The sequence below is a fragment of the Parus major genome, chromosome 20 (genome assembly GCF_001522545.3).
Source record: "Parus major isolate Abel chromosome 20, Parus_major1.1, whole genome shotgun sequence".
Classification (NCBI taxonomy): domain Eukaryota; kingdom Metazoa; phylum Chordata; class Aves; order Passeriformes; family Paridae; genus Parus; species Parus major.
In genome coordinates, this window is record NC_031788.1 from 14,604,850 (window position 1) to 14,622,225 (window position 17,376).

Consider the following 17,376-nt stretch of genomic DNA (forward strand, 5'->3'; position numbering starts at 1 on the left):
GACCACACAAATTGTCAAGCAGCTTTGTGAGCTTTCCATTATGTTTTACAGTGAATGCACACATAAACTGACAGTCAAGGTAATTGCACATATATGAGACAACAGATCAGACAGCAATCTAGACCTGTTACCCTTTTGGAGCAGAATTTCTATTTCTAATCCTTTAGCCTCTAAAGGATGAGAAATTCAGGCGCACAATAGACATAGCACTTTACATGAAAAACAAAACCCCAACAAAAATTCTGGACAATGACATCTGGGTACCAGCAAAGATAGAGTCATAGTGACATAATCTGGCATTTTAAATTCCAACACAGAGTGGAAATCAAAAGAAACAGAAAGTATACATAACATTTTGTTCTTTGGGGGTGTTTTCTTCCTTCTACCTATGCAGGGACATACAGCACTACATAGGAGAGTTTATGTCATCCCATTCTTTCCCAGTATCTGCATGAATCATCCAGCATCTACGATTTCTAGGAAGTTAGGCTGGAAAATTCTGACTTAGTCAGGGACTGCACAAATTTCTTCTGTATTTAATCTTATATCCATTTGTTGCATTGAAATAGTAAGTCTGTTTAAGAGAGCTGGTAGCTTTCCATTATAAGGAAGTAATGCTGTCTATTTAAGCTGATTCGGGGCATACTGGTATTGGCACAGTAGCCTGGAGAATTTTAGCTCTATAGTAAACCTTTGTTAAGACACATAGAACAGAAAAAACCCGCAGGCATTAAGACTGCTCATATTTTAGACACACTGCTTATTTTCTCTCATGCACACATGAATACTTTGAAGAAAAACAGTATTTGCAATATGGATTTATATGAAATTTGGCTACTTCATGTGAAAAGAATTTTGAAATACTTGAGAGAAAAACTTCTTTAAAAGACATTGATTACCAAGAAGTTAACAGGAAAAGAACAAAACAAAACAAAAAAAACCAAATCTATATCATATAGGATGAATTAAATTAACCACAATCCTAGTATCTTCACATATAGAGTCATAGTTGCCATTTAGTTCCTGGACTTTAGCAGAGAAGTATTGCACTAAAGAAATACACAGAAATTATCCCCCATGAAATCTCAGGATCCAGGACAAATTATTCGTGTATGAGATACACAGCACCAGAAGAAAACAAGAACATCACCAAAAAGTCATAAAACGTCATAGTGAAGGAACGTAGTGAGTTTCTACCTCAAAAAGCCTTTCAATGAAAAACTAGCATTTTACCAGAAGTGCAAAGATTCTTCTGATGAATGCTCACCAAGAAAGCAGTGAGACAGTGCTATGTAGGATAGTAAATTAAGAACTTACTCATGTGAATCATTTGCTGTTGCAGCATTGGCCTAGCACCAGGTATGCTGTTAGAGCGAACAGGCAGCCCAGACACAGAGCCAGCCTCTGGGGTCCTCGGAAGGGCTGCACTAAATTCAGGTCCCGGTCTCAACACTGAAGCAGAACTTGCAGATTCCAATCTGCAATTCACTTTGGAGTTTGGCAAACCCCAGTCTCCTGACTGATGCTGATTCATCACCAGATTTCTGCTGGGAGCACTTGCTATAATAAAGAGCAGAAAACACAAAAATTTATTATCTGGAATACATGATGTATTTTGTTTTTAGAATTATTTTCCTATTTCACCAGGAGCAATTGACTCAAGTCCTACAAAAGCATCTAGAGTTCACCATGCTGAGTTCTAAATCATAAAGAAATTATATGAGTCTAAATATATGTAAAATTCATAATGACCGGCTGCCACTGTGAGCTGTTCTTGCTTCTATATCTCAAAAGCACATGTTAAATTAAAAACTCAAGACAGCAAAAAATAATTTAACTAATGAAAGTACTGGTAATGCACAGACAGTGAACAGTTGTGCTTATAATTTTAGCTAAGATAATAATTCAGAAGTATTAATGATGGTAAAATTAAAATTCTTTAATGTTAAAGGTTCTTCTAACTCAGATTTGTATTTTAATCTGGCAACTTTTTTACATAAGAGCTATTTCCTTTACAATGAGAGCTGTTTGTATGCAACCAACAAACCCAGATTTGCTCCAAAATTTTCTTGATTTTCAACCATTCTTGGACTTCCACTGATCAAGTTTTGCTTTTGTAACATGGAGAACGCATTGACATTCCTCACTGAAGCACCTGAGCCCATAGGGCTGTCTAAAGACAAGGCTCTGTTAAAAGGTGGGCGGGTAGTCTGCACAGACTGGGGACTCTTCACACCTGTTAAAGAATTAAAAGATGCATGCAACTGTATATTTTAAATAAAATATGCTATTAATGACTTAAATTAGTCTCATCTCTTTATAAGCTCATATACTTGATCTTAAGCAAGCCAGGAACAGTTATGTTACTTATGTTTTCATAACAAAAATTCACATTTTGAACACATACTTAGGACCTTTTGCAGGAAAAGACAAAGGCAGTTCCCTTTGGCCCTACACAGAAAAAGAGGTTCATTTTAATTTAAGTTCTGTAATGAACTTATTATTACAGACTTCTTGATAGATGTAAGTGGACTGCCCTGACTTTGGTTAACTCACACATGGAGGTAGAAACAAATAGTTCTGTTCGGAACAGCAGAAATCCAGATATGTTGTGTTCCTAAGCACAGTGTCCTCTACAGACAATTAACCCACAAATCACTGTGCTTCACAGCCAGTAGTGACAGTGACCTTATGTGTTCTTGTACGTGGTTTTATATTTTTTCATTATACATGTTTCACCTCCTTTGGTTATTTTAGCAATTGCCCTATATAATCAAGAGGTGACCAGTGCCATGAAAGAAAGCAGCAATTGCCATGATGCTGGTCTATTAGCTAGATTATCCTCCCCTCCTCCTCAGCCTTCTACTAAGGAAGGGCATTCCTTCTGATGGTAAGGAGGATTAATGATTACAATTTACTGGTCACAAGATGTTTTCATATAGAATAAGAAAGAAATTAAAAGCTTGTCACCAATCCCATGTTATATCCCTAGTCATCAGTAAGGGATAAAAATTTTCAATTTTAATTTACAATCCACAGAACAGCTTTCCTGATGACTTGTCTCTGAGAAATCTATATTAGACAAAGCCAGAATAAACCATAAAGCAAGGAACTGAATGTTATTCATTGTGTATATAGTAGGTGAGTGCTGTCAAGGCAGCTAATAGTGTATATAATAGCCTATGAAAGCATAACTAGCCATTTTGCATTACATTTGTCCTTGGACAAATAGGAGATGAAAATATTCTCTAAGGGTTTGAAGATGCATTATGTTTAAGTAAGAAGAAAACTCAAACTTTAAAACCCAGGTGGTAGATTTAATTCCTTACCCAACAGGGTATTTCCTTGAAATAATGCTTGCTTTGTTCCAGGATTATTACCATTTGCAGACATAGCACTATTGTAAAACTCTGAACTAGTAAGATCACCTAGAATTGCATCCAAATTATCCAAGTCTCCATTCACCTGAAAATGATGCAGGAAAATACCAAGGTTATTTACTCTCATAGGGCTACACTTCAATTTTTACTTAGCTCCTCACTAATCTTAAAATTTATGACTGGGAGACAAATGTTTTAATACATTGACACTATCTTGAGCTATCTTGTTCGTAACTTCCAAAGAACTTCAGATATCATTTAGATACATTTCTTTTAGAGTATTTTGCTTGGGTAATTTTGAGAATTAGCAAAAACCACACATAACTAAAATGAAAAGCACTTCTGAATATAAACATTTCAATCATCACAAGTTACAAAGATAAAAACAACAATGTGAACAACATCAAGAATGTCTACCATTCAGTCTACCATACGCAAAAAGCTACTAGTGAATGCTACAAGACACGAAAATTATGCACAGATTTTTCTGGTGAGTTGGAGCCCTAACTTCCTTTAAAAATTTGTCTTTAAATCAGATGCAGTTTCAACAGAAAAATAATTCATATATAGTGGATCCATATCTTCACAAAATAAGTTTCTCTGAATATCTTAGTTACATCTCAGGAGCAAGTACTGAAATTACATGTTGTGTACTGTTACGGAGTAGTTAGTGATTTTTCTCTAAGTTGTATTCAAAGAATGTTGTAAGGTGTTTCATTTATAGTCAGCCAGTAGTTAATATAAAAATTGTAGGAATTTTTTTGTTGTTGTTTTTTGGTTTTGTTTTTTAATTTACCCAATTTGGGTAAATTCCCAGAATTGGGAAATTCAAGGTCTAAGAAATTTATATATGTCCAGTAAACTCTGCCCTACTGACCAGTACTACATTCAGAGTTCCAAATCTTTGGACTTAAAAACAAAAATGTTACATAAAGATTATTATTTTAAGAACATCTGTTCCTAACAAGTGTGCTGCTGGCTTCAGAACAGTTGCTTTATGGTGCTAGTTTTCTGTATCATGAGATTTCTTAGAATTCCAACTCTAGAATTTATTTATTTTTATTTATTTATACAATTTATATTTACATTTATACATTTTAGTATGTATTTATTTGAATGCTGAATATATATATATACATATTTAGAAGAACATATTCCCTCATATAAGGAAAGAAAAAGAGTGCTAAAACCAATGAATGCACTAAACCATACCATGCCTATTTCAAGTATTGCTCATCTTTGTGTACATTTTATAATTTCCAAACGAAATTATGTTTTTCCTTTTGCTCTTGTATTGCCAACTAATTACTACTGCCAACTAATTACAGAGGTAGTTATGGCCCTGTTTCCTCTTAAGCCATAAAACCAAACATGTGTTAAGATCTAATTTTAAGGAATAATTTGTAAATATTACCTTAATTGTACCATAACTAATAACATTAGTCCAGGACTTCAGGACATCGGATTTGTAGAAAAAAAGAATCTGTAGTTCTTTTTGTTTGTGCATTTTCATTCACAATTAAACCTGAATTTATTGTTTCTCATCATTTGCACAGAACATTTTTAGAAATGTTTATGTGTATACATAGGCATACTGTAGTGTTTTGTATTTAGTCATTCACTTTAATAATAAAATATTGGTTAGCTCACCAATTTTAATTTTAAATTATACTGTACCTCCTCTGCCGGCTCCATTTTTATTTTCATCTCTTTTTCTTGACTTGAAGTAGGATTTGTAGAACTTGTGCATTGCCCCATCTTATTATCCACACCCTCTACTTTAGGCTTCAACTCTTTGGAAAGTGGCTCCTTAATATCATCTTTATCTAGCAGATATCTTAGTAAAGCATTGTTTTCTTTCTTCTTTGGGCTCAGTTGATCTTGTTTGACAGTGCCTTCTCCACAGGAGGCTGTGTTACTAGCATCATGATACGTGTCTTTACCAGTAGCTTCAGCTGTGATCTTGGCCACCTCTGCTGGAGAATTACCATTCTGCAACAATTTATGTAAAATTCTGTGCTTCTCTTGCAGGAGCGACCCATGCATGTTTGAGGAGGAAGATACCCCACCAGATGTTGATGAGGAAACTCCTGAAGGACTTGTAACGCTATTAGAAGATTCTTTACAATTTGAGTCTAAAGGTGAGTTTGATGCTCTAGAATGTCCTCTTTCATCTGAGGAGCATGTGAGCAGCTGAAGGAGTTTTTTATGCCCTTTGCTCTCAGATGGTCCTCTCTGACTTTCAGATGCTTCCAGATTTCCCTCTTTACTATCTTTCTCACTAAGGAGATCCCTGCTGTTTGACTGACAGATGGAACTTTCCACTTGGTTTTGTTCACAATACAAACCAGAAGGGCTTTTGGAGTCCTGGGTACTTGTTTTACTTTGCTGAGTTATGCTAATGTTTGAGCAATTGTCCAATTTTGGACCCGGTGAAGAAAGTGTTGACAAAAGGGAATTTCCAACACCCTCACTAATGGCTTGCAGAGCACTAAGTGAGCTGCTAGAGAAAGTGCTGTTGCTAGTGTTGCTGGCAGATCCCATTGGTGAGTGCATACCTGCATCATGTGACAGAGATCAAACTTATTAGATTACAGTACTGCCTATATCTACTCTTCCTTTAGATTATGTATGACTGCCACATTGAGTTAATAATTTTAAAATACATTTTTACCATCAAGTCAGGTACACTACATTTAAATAACACATACAGGGTCATATAGAACAGTTAAAATGGATGAAGATGGAATTCAGATAATAGTTCAGAAAAGACAGCTTGGGAAAAAAAAAATAACTTAGAGAAAAATAAAATACCTGTAACTGGAGAATACTGGTGTGAACTCATTTTTGGACTCCCTCGATTCCTAGGAGATACCATTAGAGTCTGTTGGTTGGAAGTTAAGCCAGGACTACCATGTGGTGGGCTACTTATATTTAACCCAAAACTGTTACTCTGATAAGCAGAGGACTGCATTCCGGGTCCGGAGTTCACTGGCCCCATATTCCCAGGGCCTCCATATCGAGTGCTGGTGAGCTGACCCACTGCATTGGGATCTCCCATCCCATAGTTCCTGTTCTGTGTTGGTATGGCTTGACCAGGTGACATGTTTGTAAGACCATTAACAGAATTTGTGCTTCCAGTTACAGGTGTTCTGATGTTTTGCCCAAGAGAATTAGGATTTGGCCGATATCCATTTTGTTCTCTGTAAATTCAACATCATCCCCAGAAACCAAAAGAAAACAAATTAAAACCTTATTTGTATTAAATAATTGCCCAAATATTTTTTTCCTAAAGAGAGCAGTGAGAATTCAAGCTTCCACAAAAGCAGAACTAGGCCATGATATTCATTTATTCACTATAGAAATGCCTGATCCTTTGGGGGCTTTGAGTTATAAGCACATACAGTATCACTGCCTCAAAAAGCTTTACTCAACGGTCAGATTATTAATCAGATTTATCAATTTAAAGATCCTCCTTCTTTTACCCTCCTGCTGAGTCAATGCCTGACACCATTCTACTGTGCACATTAACAATGCATGACCCTGAACAAGCTCAGTTACTAATTTTTCAGCATCTGGAGGCACTCTAATGCCAGGAGACAGATACCCTCCAAAGTGACATTTCAATTACTCTTGCAAAGAACAAAAACAGGTCATAGGAAATACAACTTAAGGTACATTTCAGTTACGGATTATGCATCTGAGAGGGTTTTGTTGTCTTTTTAATTGGTCTTCAAAAACATGTGACTGAGCATTTCTATTTTCAGTATTTCATCAATGTTATCACGAAAGACTAAAAACATAGCACAGGCTTTGTGCAGGTATTGAGAAAAAAATTCTCTTTTGACTGTGACTATGTGTCTTTCTGGCACATAGTGAAAATTGGACTCTGCTAGGTTTACACATTTATTTGTATGCTATCCAGCTCTGCTTCCCAAATTACTCCCCATTGGAGTTTTAATCAGGTAAAAATGTTTCAGTATGCTATTTTCCTCAGGTTATCTTCAAGGTCAGATGTATTTTTAAGAGCTGTGACACTTAAATTATAAACAGATACTAATTTCACCTTTGAAGGAAGTGGGTAGAGACAAATCCATGGCGATCATTATTCACAGGATTTCGAAACAATTTACTCTTTGTTTGTGCAGTCACTATTGTACCATCCGCTAAAGAAAACCAATACAATGGGGTTTCAGCATGACCTTGTGTATAAGCTGTAAAGGAAATATACAAATATAGTCAATATTTAAAATCCCAATAATTATTAATATGAATTATAAGATATTTTTGACACAATACCCTTAATTTACTGAAGACTGAAAAAAAACCCCAAAAACATAAAACTTTAAAAATGAATGAATGAATAAATAAATAAGACTCAAGACAGATACAGAGAAAAAGGAAGTATTCCACAATTTCTGCTCTATCAATAAAGGGAAGATAAAACAAACAAGATTATTTTGACACTGCAATATTTTGTGCTCACCAGACACATCTGGCAAAGTTTTACATTTGTTAACAGACTTCTGAGGCTAGATTATGGATTCCATGGCTCTCGCTTGGGAAAGCATTTTTAAGTTTGCTTCAATCAAAAAATTGTGGGAACTACTGGTTTTAATTTGAGCTTCAAATCTCTTGTTAATGTAGGATTAATTTGATCAATTATGTTGAAGAACTATCAATGGAATGGAAAATCCATTTTCTGACAGTATGAGTTTCTCTTTATTTAGTATCTCCTCTGCTTGAATTACTTTGTAAATCCTCCAAAAAGACTAGAGTTTGGAATAATTAGAAAACATCATCTTTCTTACTGAAGACTGTGGCTGTACTTCACTTATCCATCAAGGTTATCTAATTAGCATTACAAAATATGTGGCACTGGAAAACTGAAAATATTTTGAGCCCTGTGTCTTGAGGACAAGAAAAAGGCATCAAGACAACTATTAACACTTTCAGAAAGTGGTTCTTTAACAAAGGAAAAAGTGAATTAAAATAATGTCAAACTAACATTAACCAAAAATAACAAGCTAATGATAATTAAAAATGACATATCATCACAGAAATATAACTGTCTCTGTCATTGATGTATCCATCTGTGGAAAAACAGCTTCTTTGAGGACCCCAGATCTGGTATTTTCCATGCTCATTTCCTAAACAAGCACATGGAAAAAACAAAACAACTTCCAGCAGAATTCCTCATTCTCAAGAGGTCATCCTCTTGAGGTCATCCATAGTAATTAACAAAACCCAAGAAAAAAAAAGGAACACAGGCAGAATTTAGCATTTTTGTTTTTCAGAAAAAAAATGCAGCCCCTAGGAGAAGCAATATGATCCAAATACTGTAAACTGATTTTTACCTTCATGATAGTGGCGTTTATTTGACCATGACTGCCCATCATTGTGGCATAAAAATCTCTGAATACACCGACGAATTATATCTTCAAAGCCAGGTCTCATGGAAGATCGTAGTGAGTTTGTATCAATGTTGACAAGTTTGCCTTAACAGGAAAGAAAATACACAAGTTAAACTCCTTATGTCTATGACAACTCTTTTTGTATAAATGTACATTTCATAAGGCTCCAATACAACCCTTTTAATCACCAAGTTCTGAGCATGCATAAATTATATTTATGAATTATCTGACATATGAGAATATGATGCTTCTTGTTAAAGTATCACTATTCAAAGGGTTTTATATAACTGAGTAAGAGGAAGTTAATCACCCACGGGTCAATGCCAGTGCTTTAGAAGACAGTAACTTTAGTCTCTAGTTACAAGCACCTAAGGGATGCACACAGAGTAAAATTTTAAAAAATACTACAACTATGGTGTTCATTTGATGAGCAACTACATCAAATGAACACCATAAACACAAACTGCCATCTGAAAAAGTCCCATTTAGATTATACAGCTCTTTTAATTTAAACAGCATAAACTACTTTAAGCATTAGCTCATGTATTGTATAAAAATACAAACATTCTAAAGGACTTCCCATTCTCTTCAGTTATGACCTAAAATATTTCTTCCGCATAAAGGAAAGCAGAACAATAACCATTTGAAATGCTAGTTAAAACACAAGTAATGATTTTTACCAACCTACTGAACAGTTAAGAAACATAAGAGATATATACATAAGACATATAAAACATAAACAGAAGAGATATAAACATAGAGAAGAAAATGCCTCCCACAGGTTTTATTACACCTCACTACCAACAATGGCATATTGTAAAAAGCAGTTGTGAATTCTCAGTATGAATTCTATTAGTCACTACAGGTACACAATACATACTCCATTTATTTAAAACAAGAGCACATGGACAAAGAAGACTCCTTCATACCTTCCTCCTCGGTATACTTCCTACCTGAAAGATCATGTCTTGTAATAAAGCTCTCTGGATTCGCTGGAAACACCCTTTCTGCAGTTGTGATACGACGTGCCACACAAATCATGCAGGACTGCAAATCTGTATTTAAAAAAGAATGTTTCTTCTTTCTTAATCCCCCGTTTTACTGTATTGAAGAATCTAAGAAAATAGCTGAAGCATCTTTTGTTGTTACAATGGAAACGCAGACAGTAAGGATTAAAGCTGCTGAGTTCTTGAAAATGGTTTGCAAAACAATGAAGAGCTTTTCATAGAAATCTCTATGCATGACAATTCCACAAAAATTCCTACCTTCCCCCTCTTCCATCATAGCTCTTGGCTGCGATAAAGCGAAGCACTGCATAGTTTCATATCTTTGACGTATATCCTGGCAGCCAGCTCCATCTTCCAAGAAATCATGAGAGCTTTTCACCATCATCCGGCAATTGAATGTATGGCTCTTCTGTCTAGGTGTTTCATTAGTCCAAGCAACTCCATTCACTTAAAAAGAACACAGTAAGAATTCATACAGATTTTCAGTTACAATCAACTCATAGCTGATTCTTCTTCATTTAGATATCCTGTTCCTAGATTACAGATATTAAAGACTATTTTAAGATGCCTTCTCAATATACCATCACTATAGCTTGGTATGAAATAGGAGTATTAAGCACCAAGGAAAAAACACTCTCTGTTTTGCACTTGAAGGAGTGCTGAAAAGTCATGCACATATTTTAAAAACAAGCAGTTCCTTCAGCTAGCCTTGTGGTATTAGGGAAGGCGCTCCTTTAGTGTCACTCTTTTAAAGTCACAGGTAAACAAATTGCAAAGGCTGAAGTAAAGTGTGAATTGCCAGCATACTTATTTTTGATGGCATGCTATTGTAAAAAAACAGTAATACTTATCAAGATAGAGATATTTTTGTAGTAAAATATCCTTTATGTAAGTAATCTGTTTTGAAAGGTTATCCTTTACAAGGTATTTTTTCTTCTCTGATTGCTTTCAAGTAGTCTAGTAAGTGTAGTGAATCAACTTTTACTACCTGAAGATTTAGGTAAGTTTTTAAGAAAGTCCTTCTGGTCCTCTTCATGCAGGATACCATAGACACTTGTATTAACCAAATCTTCTTGCTTATACTGCAGATATTGTGCAACATTTTCTGATACAAATACTATGTTCCCATCTCGATTTACAACAAAGAGGAAGCCATCCAGTGCCTAAATATTAACGTGACAACATATCATATAAGACATACTGACTAATTTTGAACATAATATAGTTCAAAAACTGTGTGAGTGATAAATGTCAATTTACAATATATTCACTGATTTTCAAGGACAGAGATGAAGTTTTAAATTCTTCTTTGAGGAAAAGTGTGTCTGGTAGGGAATTACTTAAATAATAATAAATAATAATAATTAATATGTCCATGTGATTTTCCATTCAGCTTTCACATTGATAACCAGCCTTCTTTGTTTCATTCTTGATTCATATGAACAGTAGATCATGAATTTATAACATTAATTCAATAGTTAGCAAATTGAAATAAGAAGATCAGTAGAAACAAGTAGTAAATCATGAATATGAAGGCATTTCCATTATCGAGTGATGAGACAGGAGAATCTAGTCAAATACTGTATGTTCTTAATTGAAAGAGAAATTCAGTATCGATGTTAAAAAATTAAGCTTCAAAAACACTTTGATGAACTTGTAAATATCAGATTGGCTTTCTAGGCATAAAGAAAGGCTATATGCTATGTACCTTTGTTTACTATTATTATTGGGTTATTTTACTTTATGGCAACATTCATTTAAAATGCTTCATAATTTAGTAACACAAATGGAAACATACGTTACAAAGATCTCCTTGCAAAAATTCCTCCATTTAATGTCTATCCCCTACAAGAAATAAAATATTCCTTGTACAAATAAGCACTGTTTCGGTAGAAATTTGCTAATGACTGCTGGAATAAATAAAGCATAGGAATATTAAGAAAAGTCAAAGGCTATTCTATTTCCTTCTACAGAGAATTTCAGCAAAATTAAGAAAGCATGATAGATTTTATTCCTGACCGTTTCAATCATACTTCTGAATGGTTCTTGCATGCTATTTTATTACTACAGGATTGCATATTTAATTGTAATGTTTTCACCTGCGTTAAGTATTTGTTTCCATAGGGATTTACCAGGGCATAGTTTCTACTTGCCTGTAATAAAAGAGGTCCCAGTGAATCCTTGTCAATAACTCCTTGACCCGTGGATGATACATCAGCTTTCTGAACATCATCATCATTAGAAACTGCTTTTCCTGAAAGCCAACAGATACATTTCCATAAAGCAACTTTTCATGTGAATGCCACATTTTAATATTACAAGCCTGATCCTAGGAAGCGTGTGAAATAAAGGCAAAAAGAAGCACAAATGAGAGAGGAGGGCTCATACACTGTTGGTCACTAAGACCAGAAAAAATGTCATGGCTACATAATGCCAAAGTCTTTGCTCACATAAACTGAACTGTGTGTTGAAGCTGACATGATGAACTTGCTTTGTGAACATTTCTTGTTGTTTTTCAGATACTGTCAGATGAATACCTGCTGAGTCTTGCAATAGCCATTAAACACACTCATTATATATATATCTCTTTCTTGTGGTTTTTATTTTGATCTCATTATCATTGGTCACAATCTTCAGATGCCATCACCACTGTTCCACAAAAAGGCTTTGATTCATGTTAACAGCTGTATGTTGGTATGTGTATATATGTGTGTGTATACATATAATAAAACCATATCCTAAGAATCAAAATACCCTAAGTTAATTGATTGCAGGGGAAGGTGGAATGGGAATCCATGCCATGTGGCAGAATTACAGAAAAAAACATCATGAACTTTATTTTGTGGTACTTGCTGGCTGGTTAAGCAGACCACAAGAGGAGTACAACATCCCAACTCTACAATGAAATATTAGAATACACTAGGTGACACTACAAAAAACCTCAAATACAGAAGATGGTTTTTAAAAATCATTTTTGCATGTCTTCATAAGATGTGTAATTTACTGCAACAGGTAAGATATACACCACAATACACCACAGCATATTCTATTTTTTTAATGCTTTACTGCCCAAATGACACACGTAGACTTGGGAGGCTAGCCATTGAGTGGTGGAGATGGGGGTGGGGTGGCGTTTAAAAAAAGAAACTGTATAAACCCCTCACTCTATATTTCAAAACATGGGTTCTGCATACATCTGTTGGTTAAAAAAAAGTATTATATCACTTAGGTTTACTCTACCTAGCTGACAGAAATTACCAAGTTATGATGCATTGCTTCTTCTCCTTTGTTGAGCTGGCTATATTCTGAGTACACTCAATCACACTAAAAAAAGAAATTTTAAAAAATCCATAAAAATCACTATGACTGATTGAAGGCTTGCCCATAAGAAAAGGATATGTTTCCTTGAAGTGAAAGGCAACAGCATGTATTCATACCCATGAGTATTTGGTATAGTGTACTAGCAGATGGTAGAGTAGCATCTCCTTTTTTTCACCTTGTCTGTGGTACAAAACTGGAAAGAAAGGCTATACAAAGTTTTAAAATGATGATTCCCAATAAAAAGTGATGATAAATACTTGTTTACCTTTAAGCAGAAAATTACTTAAGGCACATTTATGGTCTGAATCAAGTCAAAGTCTAAAGACCTGGTCAGTTACATGCTATTGTGAAAACCACTATTCAATTTCCCGAGTAACTATTGCTTCAAAAGAAGAATCACAATGAAATTAAACTATTAATTTTGACTTAGAAGGGAAACGTACCTTGCTCTTTTATTTGTCGAATCTGTCTCACGGTTTCTTTTAAAATAGCACATTTGTCTGGTTTGACATTGAAATTGTCAATGTCACTCAGATTAGCAGATATCAGCTCAGCCAGTTCTTCAATATATTTGCTTTCCTGCTCACGTCGACGCTTCTCACCACTGCAGACCAGACCAGGAATCAAAAGCATTGTTTTTTATACCTACATACCATCCTATACAAAACCTGTGCTCACTCTGTGAACAATAATGTACTTCACTTAATATCCAGCCACTACACCTAGGCAGTAGTTATTCTTCCAGAAAACATGAATCTGAAGGGCAAATGTGTGTGTTTTGTTACACTGCTATTTGGTTTGGGCTTCCTGTTTGATTTGCATCTTTTTTAAGAATTTGAAGTATAAATTTATATCAAGAGGATAGAAGAAAGCTATTAATAAAAAAATCCTCCTGCTTTTACTCTATTACTCTACTGTCAGATTTAATGAAAACAGCAACTGATTTTGTTATAAAATTGTAGCACTCATAGTAAAAGTGTATTTTAGAAGTTGCTTTACAGTTGCTAAAAATTTACTAGACAAATGAAACTGAATTTTAACATTCTATTAACTCCCTTCAGTTTCACTGTAAAGAGATGACTATAGAAGGTGATACCTCATAAATTTCTAGGTATAAGGATCTAAACGCCATCTCAACATGCAAGAAAAGCAGAATCCCAGACAACCTAATGTTGCTGGGTAAAATGTCTCTTTGAAATTCTTTTTCCTACCCAGGTTAATATGCTGAATAAAGAGACCCTCTACAGCCTAAATCAACAGGGAGAAATGCCATCCACAGCACAGCAAGAATAAGAAAAGAAGGACTCGGGGCAGGGGAAAGAATGGATACATCAAGGTAACTGAAGGAGAATAATCAGCCTTTGAGAATTGGAGGAGTTAGGAAAGTATGCACAGACTAACACTGGAGCAAACTAATATTTGACAAAGCAGGAGCTTGAAAGATAAAGCTAAGGAAGGGAGACAATCTGAAAAAGAACTCCTGAATGGACAGAGAGACAGTGTAGAAAGGGAAAGAGAGAATGGAACAGAGGACACTTTTAAAAAGACACTGGGGTACAGTGAAAGCATTTAAGGGTCTCATACACAATCTGTTGAGCAATGAAGGCAATTGGCATGGGGAACTGGGGATGTATATATAAAAGGGACAAATATATATATAAAAGGTACACGTAATGCCTGATGACGAACTTAATAAAAGTTAATACTCTATGGGAAGAAGAACATGAAAGGATAAAAGAGAACATGTGGTGGAGAGCAATGAAGCTTGTGGGAAACAGAAAATTGAGTCCCTCAGACTCAAAGTATCTGAGAGAGATGGGTGAAAGACAGGAAGATAACATAGATTGCCAAAATTTAAGATGAACTTGAAGGAAATGGAACTACAATCAAACCAGCAAAAAGCTCAATCTCTTGCAGTACTCTTTGCTAAATGTGTCTGAAATGGGGCCCATCAAATCAATTACCAGATATGAGATGATGCCTTTAAAATTCCGGTGAAGCAAAAGGTTTTTCTTCTTTTGCCTTGCAATCACAACTTTGAAAGGGATTCATTACCTAACGGAAGGTATATCCCTGCCCATGACAGGAACTGGAACTAGATGACTTGTAAGGTCCATTCCAACTCAGTCCATTCTATGGTATGTCCATTGTATTAAAATTTCCACAGAAGTCTAATTATAAAGCACAGTTCATCAACTTTGGCATATATACACCTAATAGTAAAGTTACCTATCTTCACAACAGAAGCTGGCCTAGAGAGTTTTCCAACTAGACAAATTCCTTAGTTAAAACTTACTCTAAATTGCAATGCAAATTTGGAAAGCATTTTTAAAAACTCATTAAAACCAGGAAAATTCCATATACACCTACCTTGCACCTGGTGTATCAGAAGTCAACGGCTTGCGCTTCCTTGACTCATTAGTCAAACTATCTAAGGAGTTTTCTCCTAATCCACTCATCTTGACCAAGCATCAGCAACTAAAAGCAATGAAATAATAATTGTGAATGAAATGCTCAAAATACTAATTTAAAATACAGAGAACTTATCCAGATAAGTAATTTGTTTTTATCAGATTTACAAGTGAATTTTCTTAATGCAAATCTATAAACCTTTTGCTACTAAAAAATATTATTTGCTTACCTTTCTTTAAAATCTACCCTGTATTTAGCCAAAACATAGGTTATTAATGCTTTCTATCCCTGTAAGCAAAAGTAAAGGTTAAAAATGCATTTAATTTTTTTCAGAGATATTTAAAATCTGCACCATTGAACTGGGAGCACTCTATAGCTCCAATTCATCTGAAAAAAGAGATTCTCAGTATTTAAACACATATCTAAATAACCTGAAAGGAAATGAATAAATTAATGTTATACCAAAACACAGTTCCAGAAACAAATAATTTTCATCCTTAGGAGTAAACCAGGGCGCTTACAGGAATTTCATACCCATCTCTGCATAAAGTCAACAGATTACTATTATCACCTTTACAGGTTACTATAGTTTTCACATCTCTTGCTAAACCTTCTAAAATCAATACAGTTTTCTAAAACTTTGAGGCCAAGGCAAGCAAAGACTTCAACCTTCTTTAATTTCCCACAGCAAAGATTGGGCCATAATCCGATAAAATACCAGGTGATTTTGTTGAAGTCTAGTTAGGTTAAACAAACCTGGCGGATTAGATATATATGATGCTCCTCTGCCCACACTCCCAAGAGAAAAAAGGAGCACAGACACAGACGAGAGAAGAACACCGTGTCAGGTCCTGCTATGCTAGAATCAACAGTACACTGAGGGAGGAAAAAAATGTAATGGATCTATGCTATGTATCTACTTGGACTACTTTAGAACATAACTAGAACTATAAAATGATCTAAAAAATTTGGTTTTGGTCTTTTGTACTACAGTGAGACAAAACAGATCTAGGCAGTTAGAAATTTGGTACTATTTTATCCTTTTTACAGAAATTTCCAAATTACATGTAAATTTAATTTACTGCACTCTAGTTCAGACTGGAGTCTTCACCCTATACAGCAGTGGCAATAAATGGTGCTAAATACTTAGTTAATAGACCTAGACTTGTCAGAGAGAACCTTTTTGCATAAAATAATCCAGGCACTAAGAAATCGTTCACATAATAAGTTCTTTGACTCCACAAGCAAAAACTACCATTATGACACTTGTTAAAAGGAGCTGGCCTAGGATGACATGTGACAAGGAACTGACAGAACTAAATGAAGTTTATGTTAGGGTATCTTCTATCAGAGGCTGGTGGCCAACTGACTCAAGCAGCTCTGCAAAACAGAATATCAGCACCCTGTTGAACAAGAAGTTAGTTAAACACAAGTCAACAGTGTATCCTTGCAGCAAAGACAACCAACCCCTCAGAAAGGGCACCCAATCAACTAACTGCTTCCAGGACAAGATACCTAAGAAAGAAAAAAGGAGTGCGTGTAGCACTTTAGAGGTTACTAATGTTGACTGACCAACTGCCTGAATTTTTGCTTATTAGCTTCTTGTGGGGGGAAAAAAAAAATCTGCTTTAGTTTTTTCTAAAGTCTAAACTGAAAGGACAAAGACAAACAAGAACAAATTTGCACAAAGGTTTTTAATTCTACATGTGGAGAATTCAAAAGAACATTCTTCTTATATCAGTACTAAATTTTGAAAGCTAGACAGGACAGAGGACTAGAATGTGTAAAAAGCCCAGAAATAAAATGGCATCTTTTTAAAGTACAAATTCTCTTTGCACCTAA

At 35.0% G+C, this 17,376-nt stretch overlaps 1 protein-coding gene across 25 annotated transcripts in view; it reads right to left on the reverse strand.

Annotated features, from left to right (window-relative positions):
- NCOA3 (nuclear receptor coactivator 3) overlaps positions 1 to 17,376 on the reverse strand; it is a 63,942-nt gene that overhangs the window by 16,891 nt on the left and 29,675 nt on the right. For 23 of the 25 annotated variants that reach the window (XM_015647393.3, XM_015647388.2, XM_015647392.2 and 20 more), the window contains 13 exons: positions 15,493 to 15,600; positions 13,566 to 13,726; positions 11,955 to 12,055; positions 10,790 to 10,964; positions 10,060 to 10,248; positions 9,748 to 9,849; positions 8,738 to 8,878; positions 7,447 to 7,594; positions 6,195 to 6,583; positions 5,058 to 5,938; positions 3,330 to 3,465; positions 2,048 to 2,236; positions 1,318 to 1,560 (listed from right to left, as the gene is read on the reverse strand). In XM_015647393.3, coding sequence (XP_015502879.1) covers positions 1,318 to 1,560; positions 2,048 to 2,236; positions 3,330 to 3,465; positions 5,058 to 5,938; positions 6,195 to 6,583; positions 7,447 to 7,594; positions 8,738 to 8,878; positions 9,748 to 9,849; positions 10,060 to 10,248; positions 10,790 to 10,964; positions 11,955 to 12,055; positions 13,566 to 13,726; positions 15,493 to 15,581 — 2,944 coding nt within the window. In that variant the 5' untranslated portion in view covers positions 15,582 to 15,600. Of the gene's footprint in view, positions 1 to 1,317; positions 1,561 to 2,047; positions 2,237 to 3,329; positions 3,466 to 5,057; positions 5,939 to 6,194; positions 6,584 to 7,446; positions 7,595 to 8,737; positions 8,879 to 9,747; positions 9,850 to 10,059; positions 10,249 to 10,789; positions 10,965 to 11,954; positions 12,056 to 13,565; positions 13,727 to 15,492; positions 15,601 to 17,376 lie in introns of those variants that run through there. The other 2 variants (XM_015647394.2, XM_033519087.1) reach the window with 2 other exon arrangements.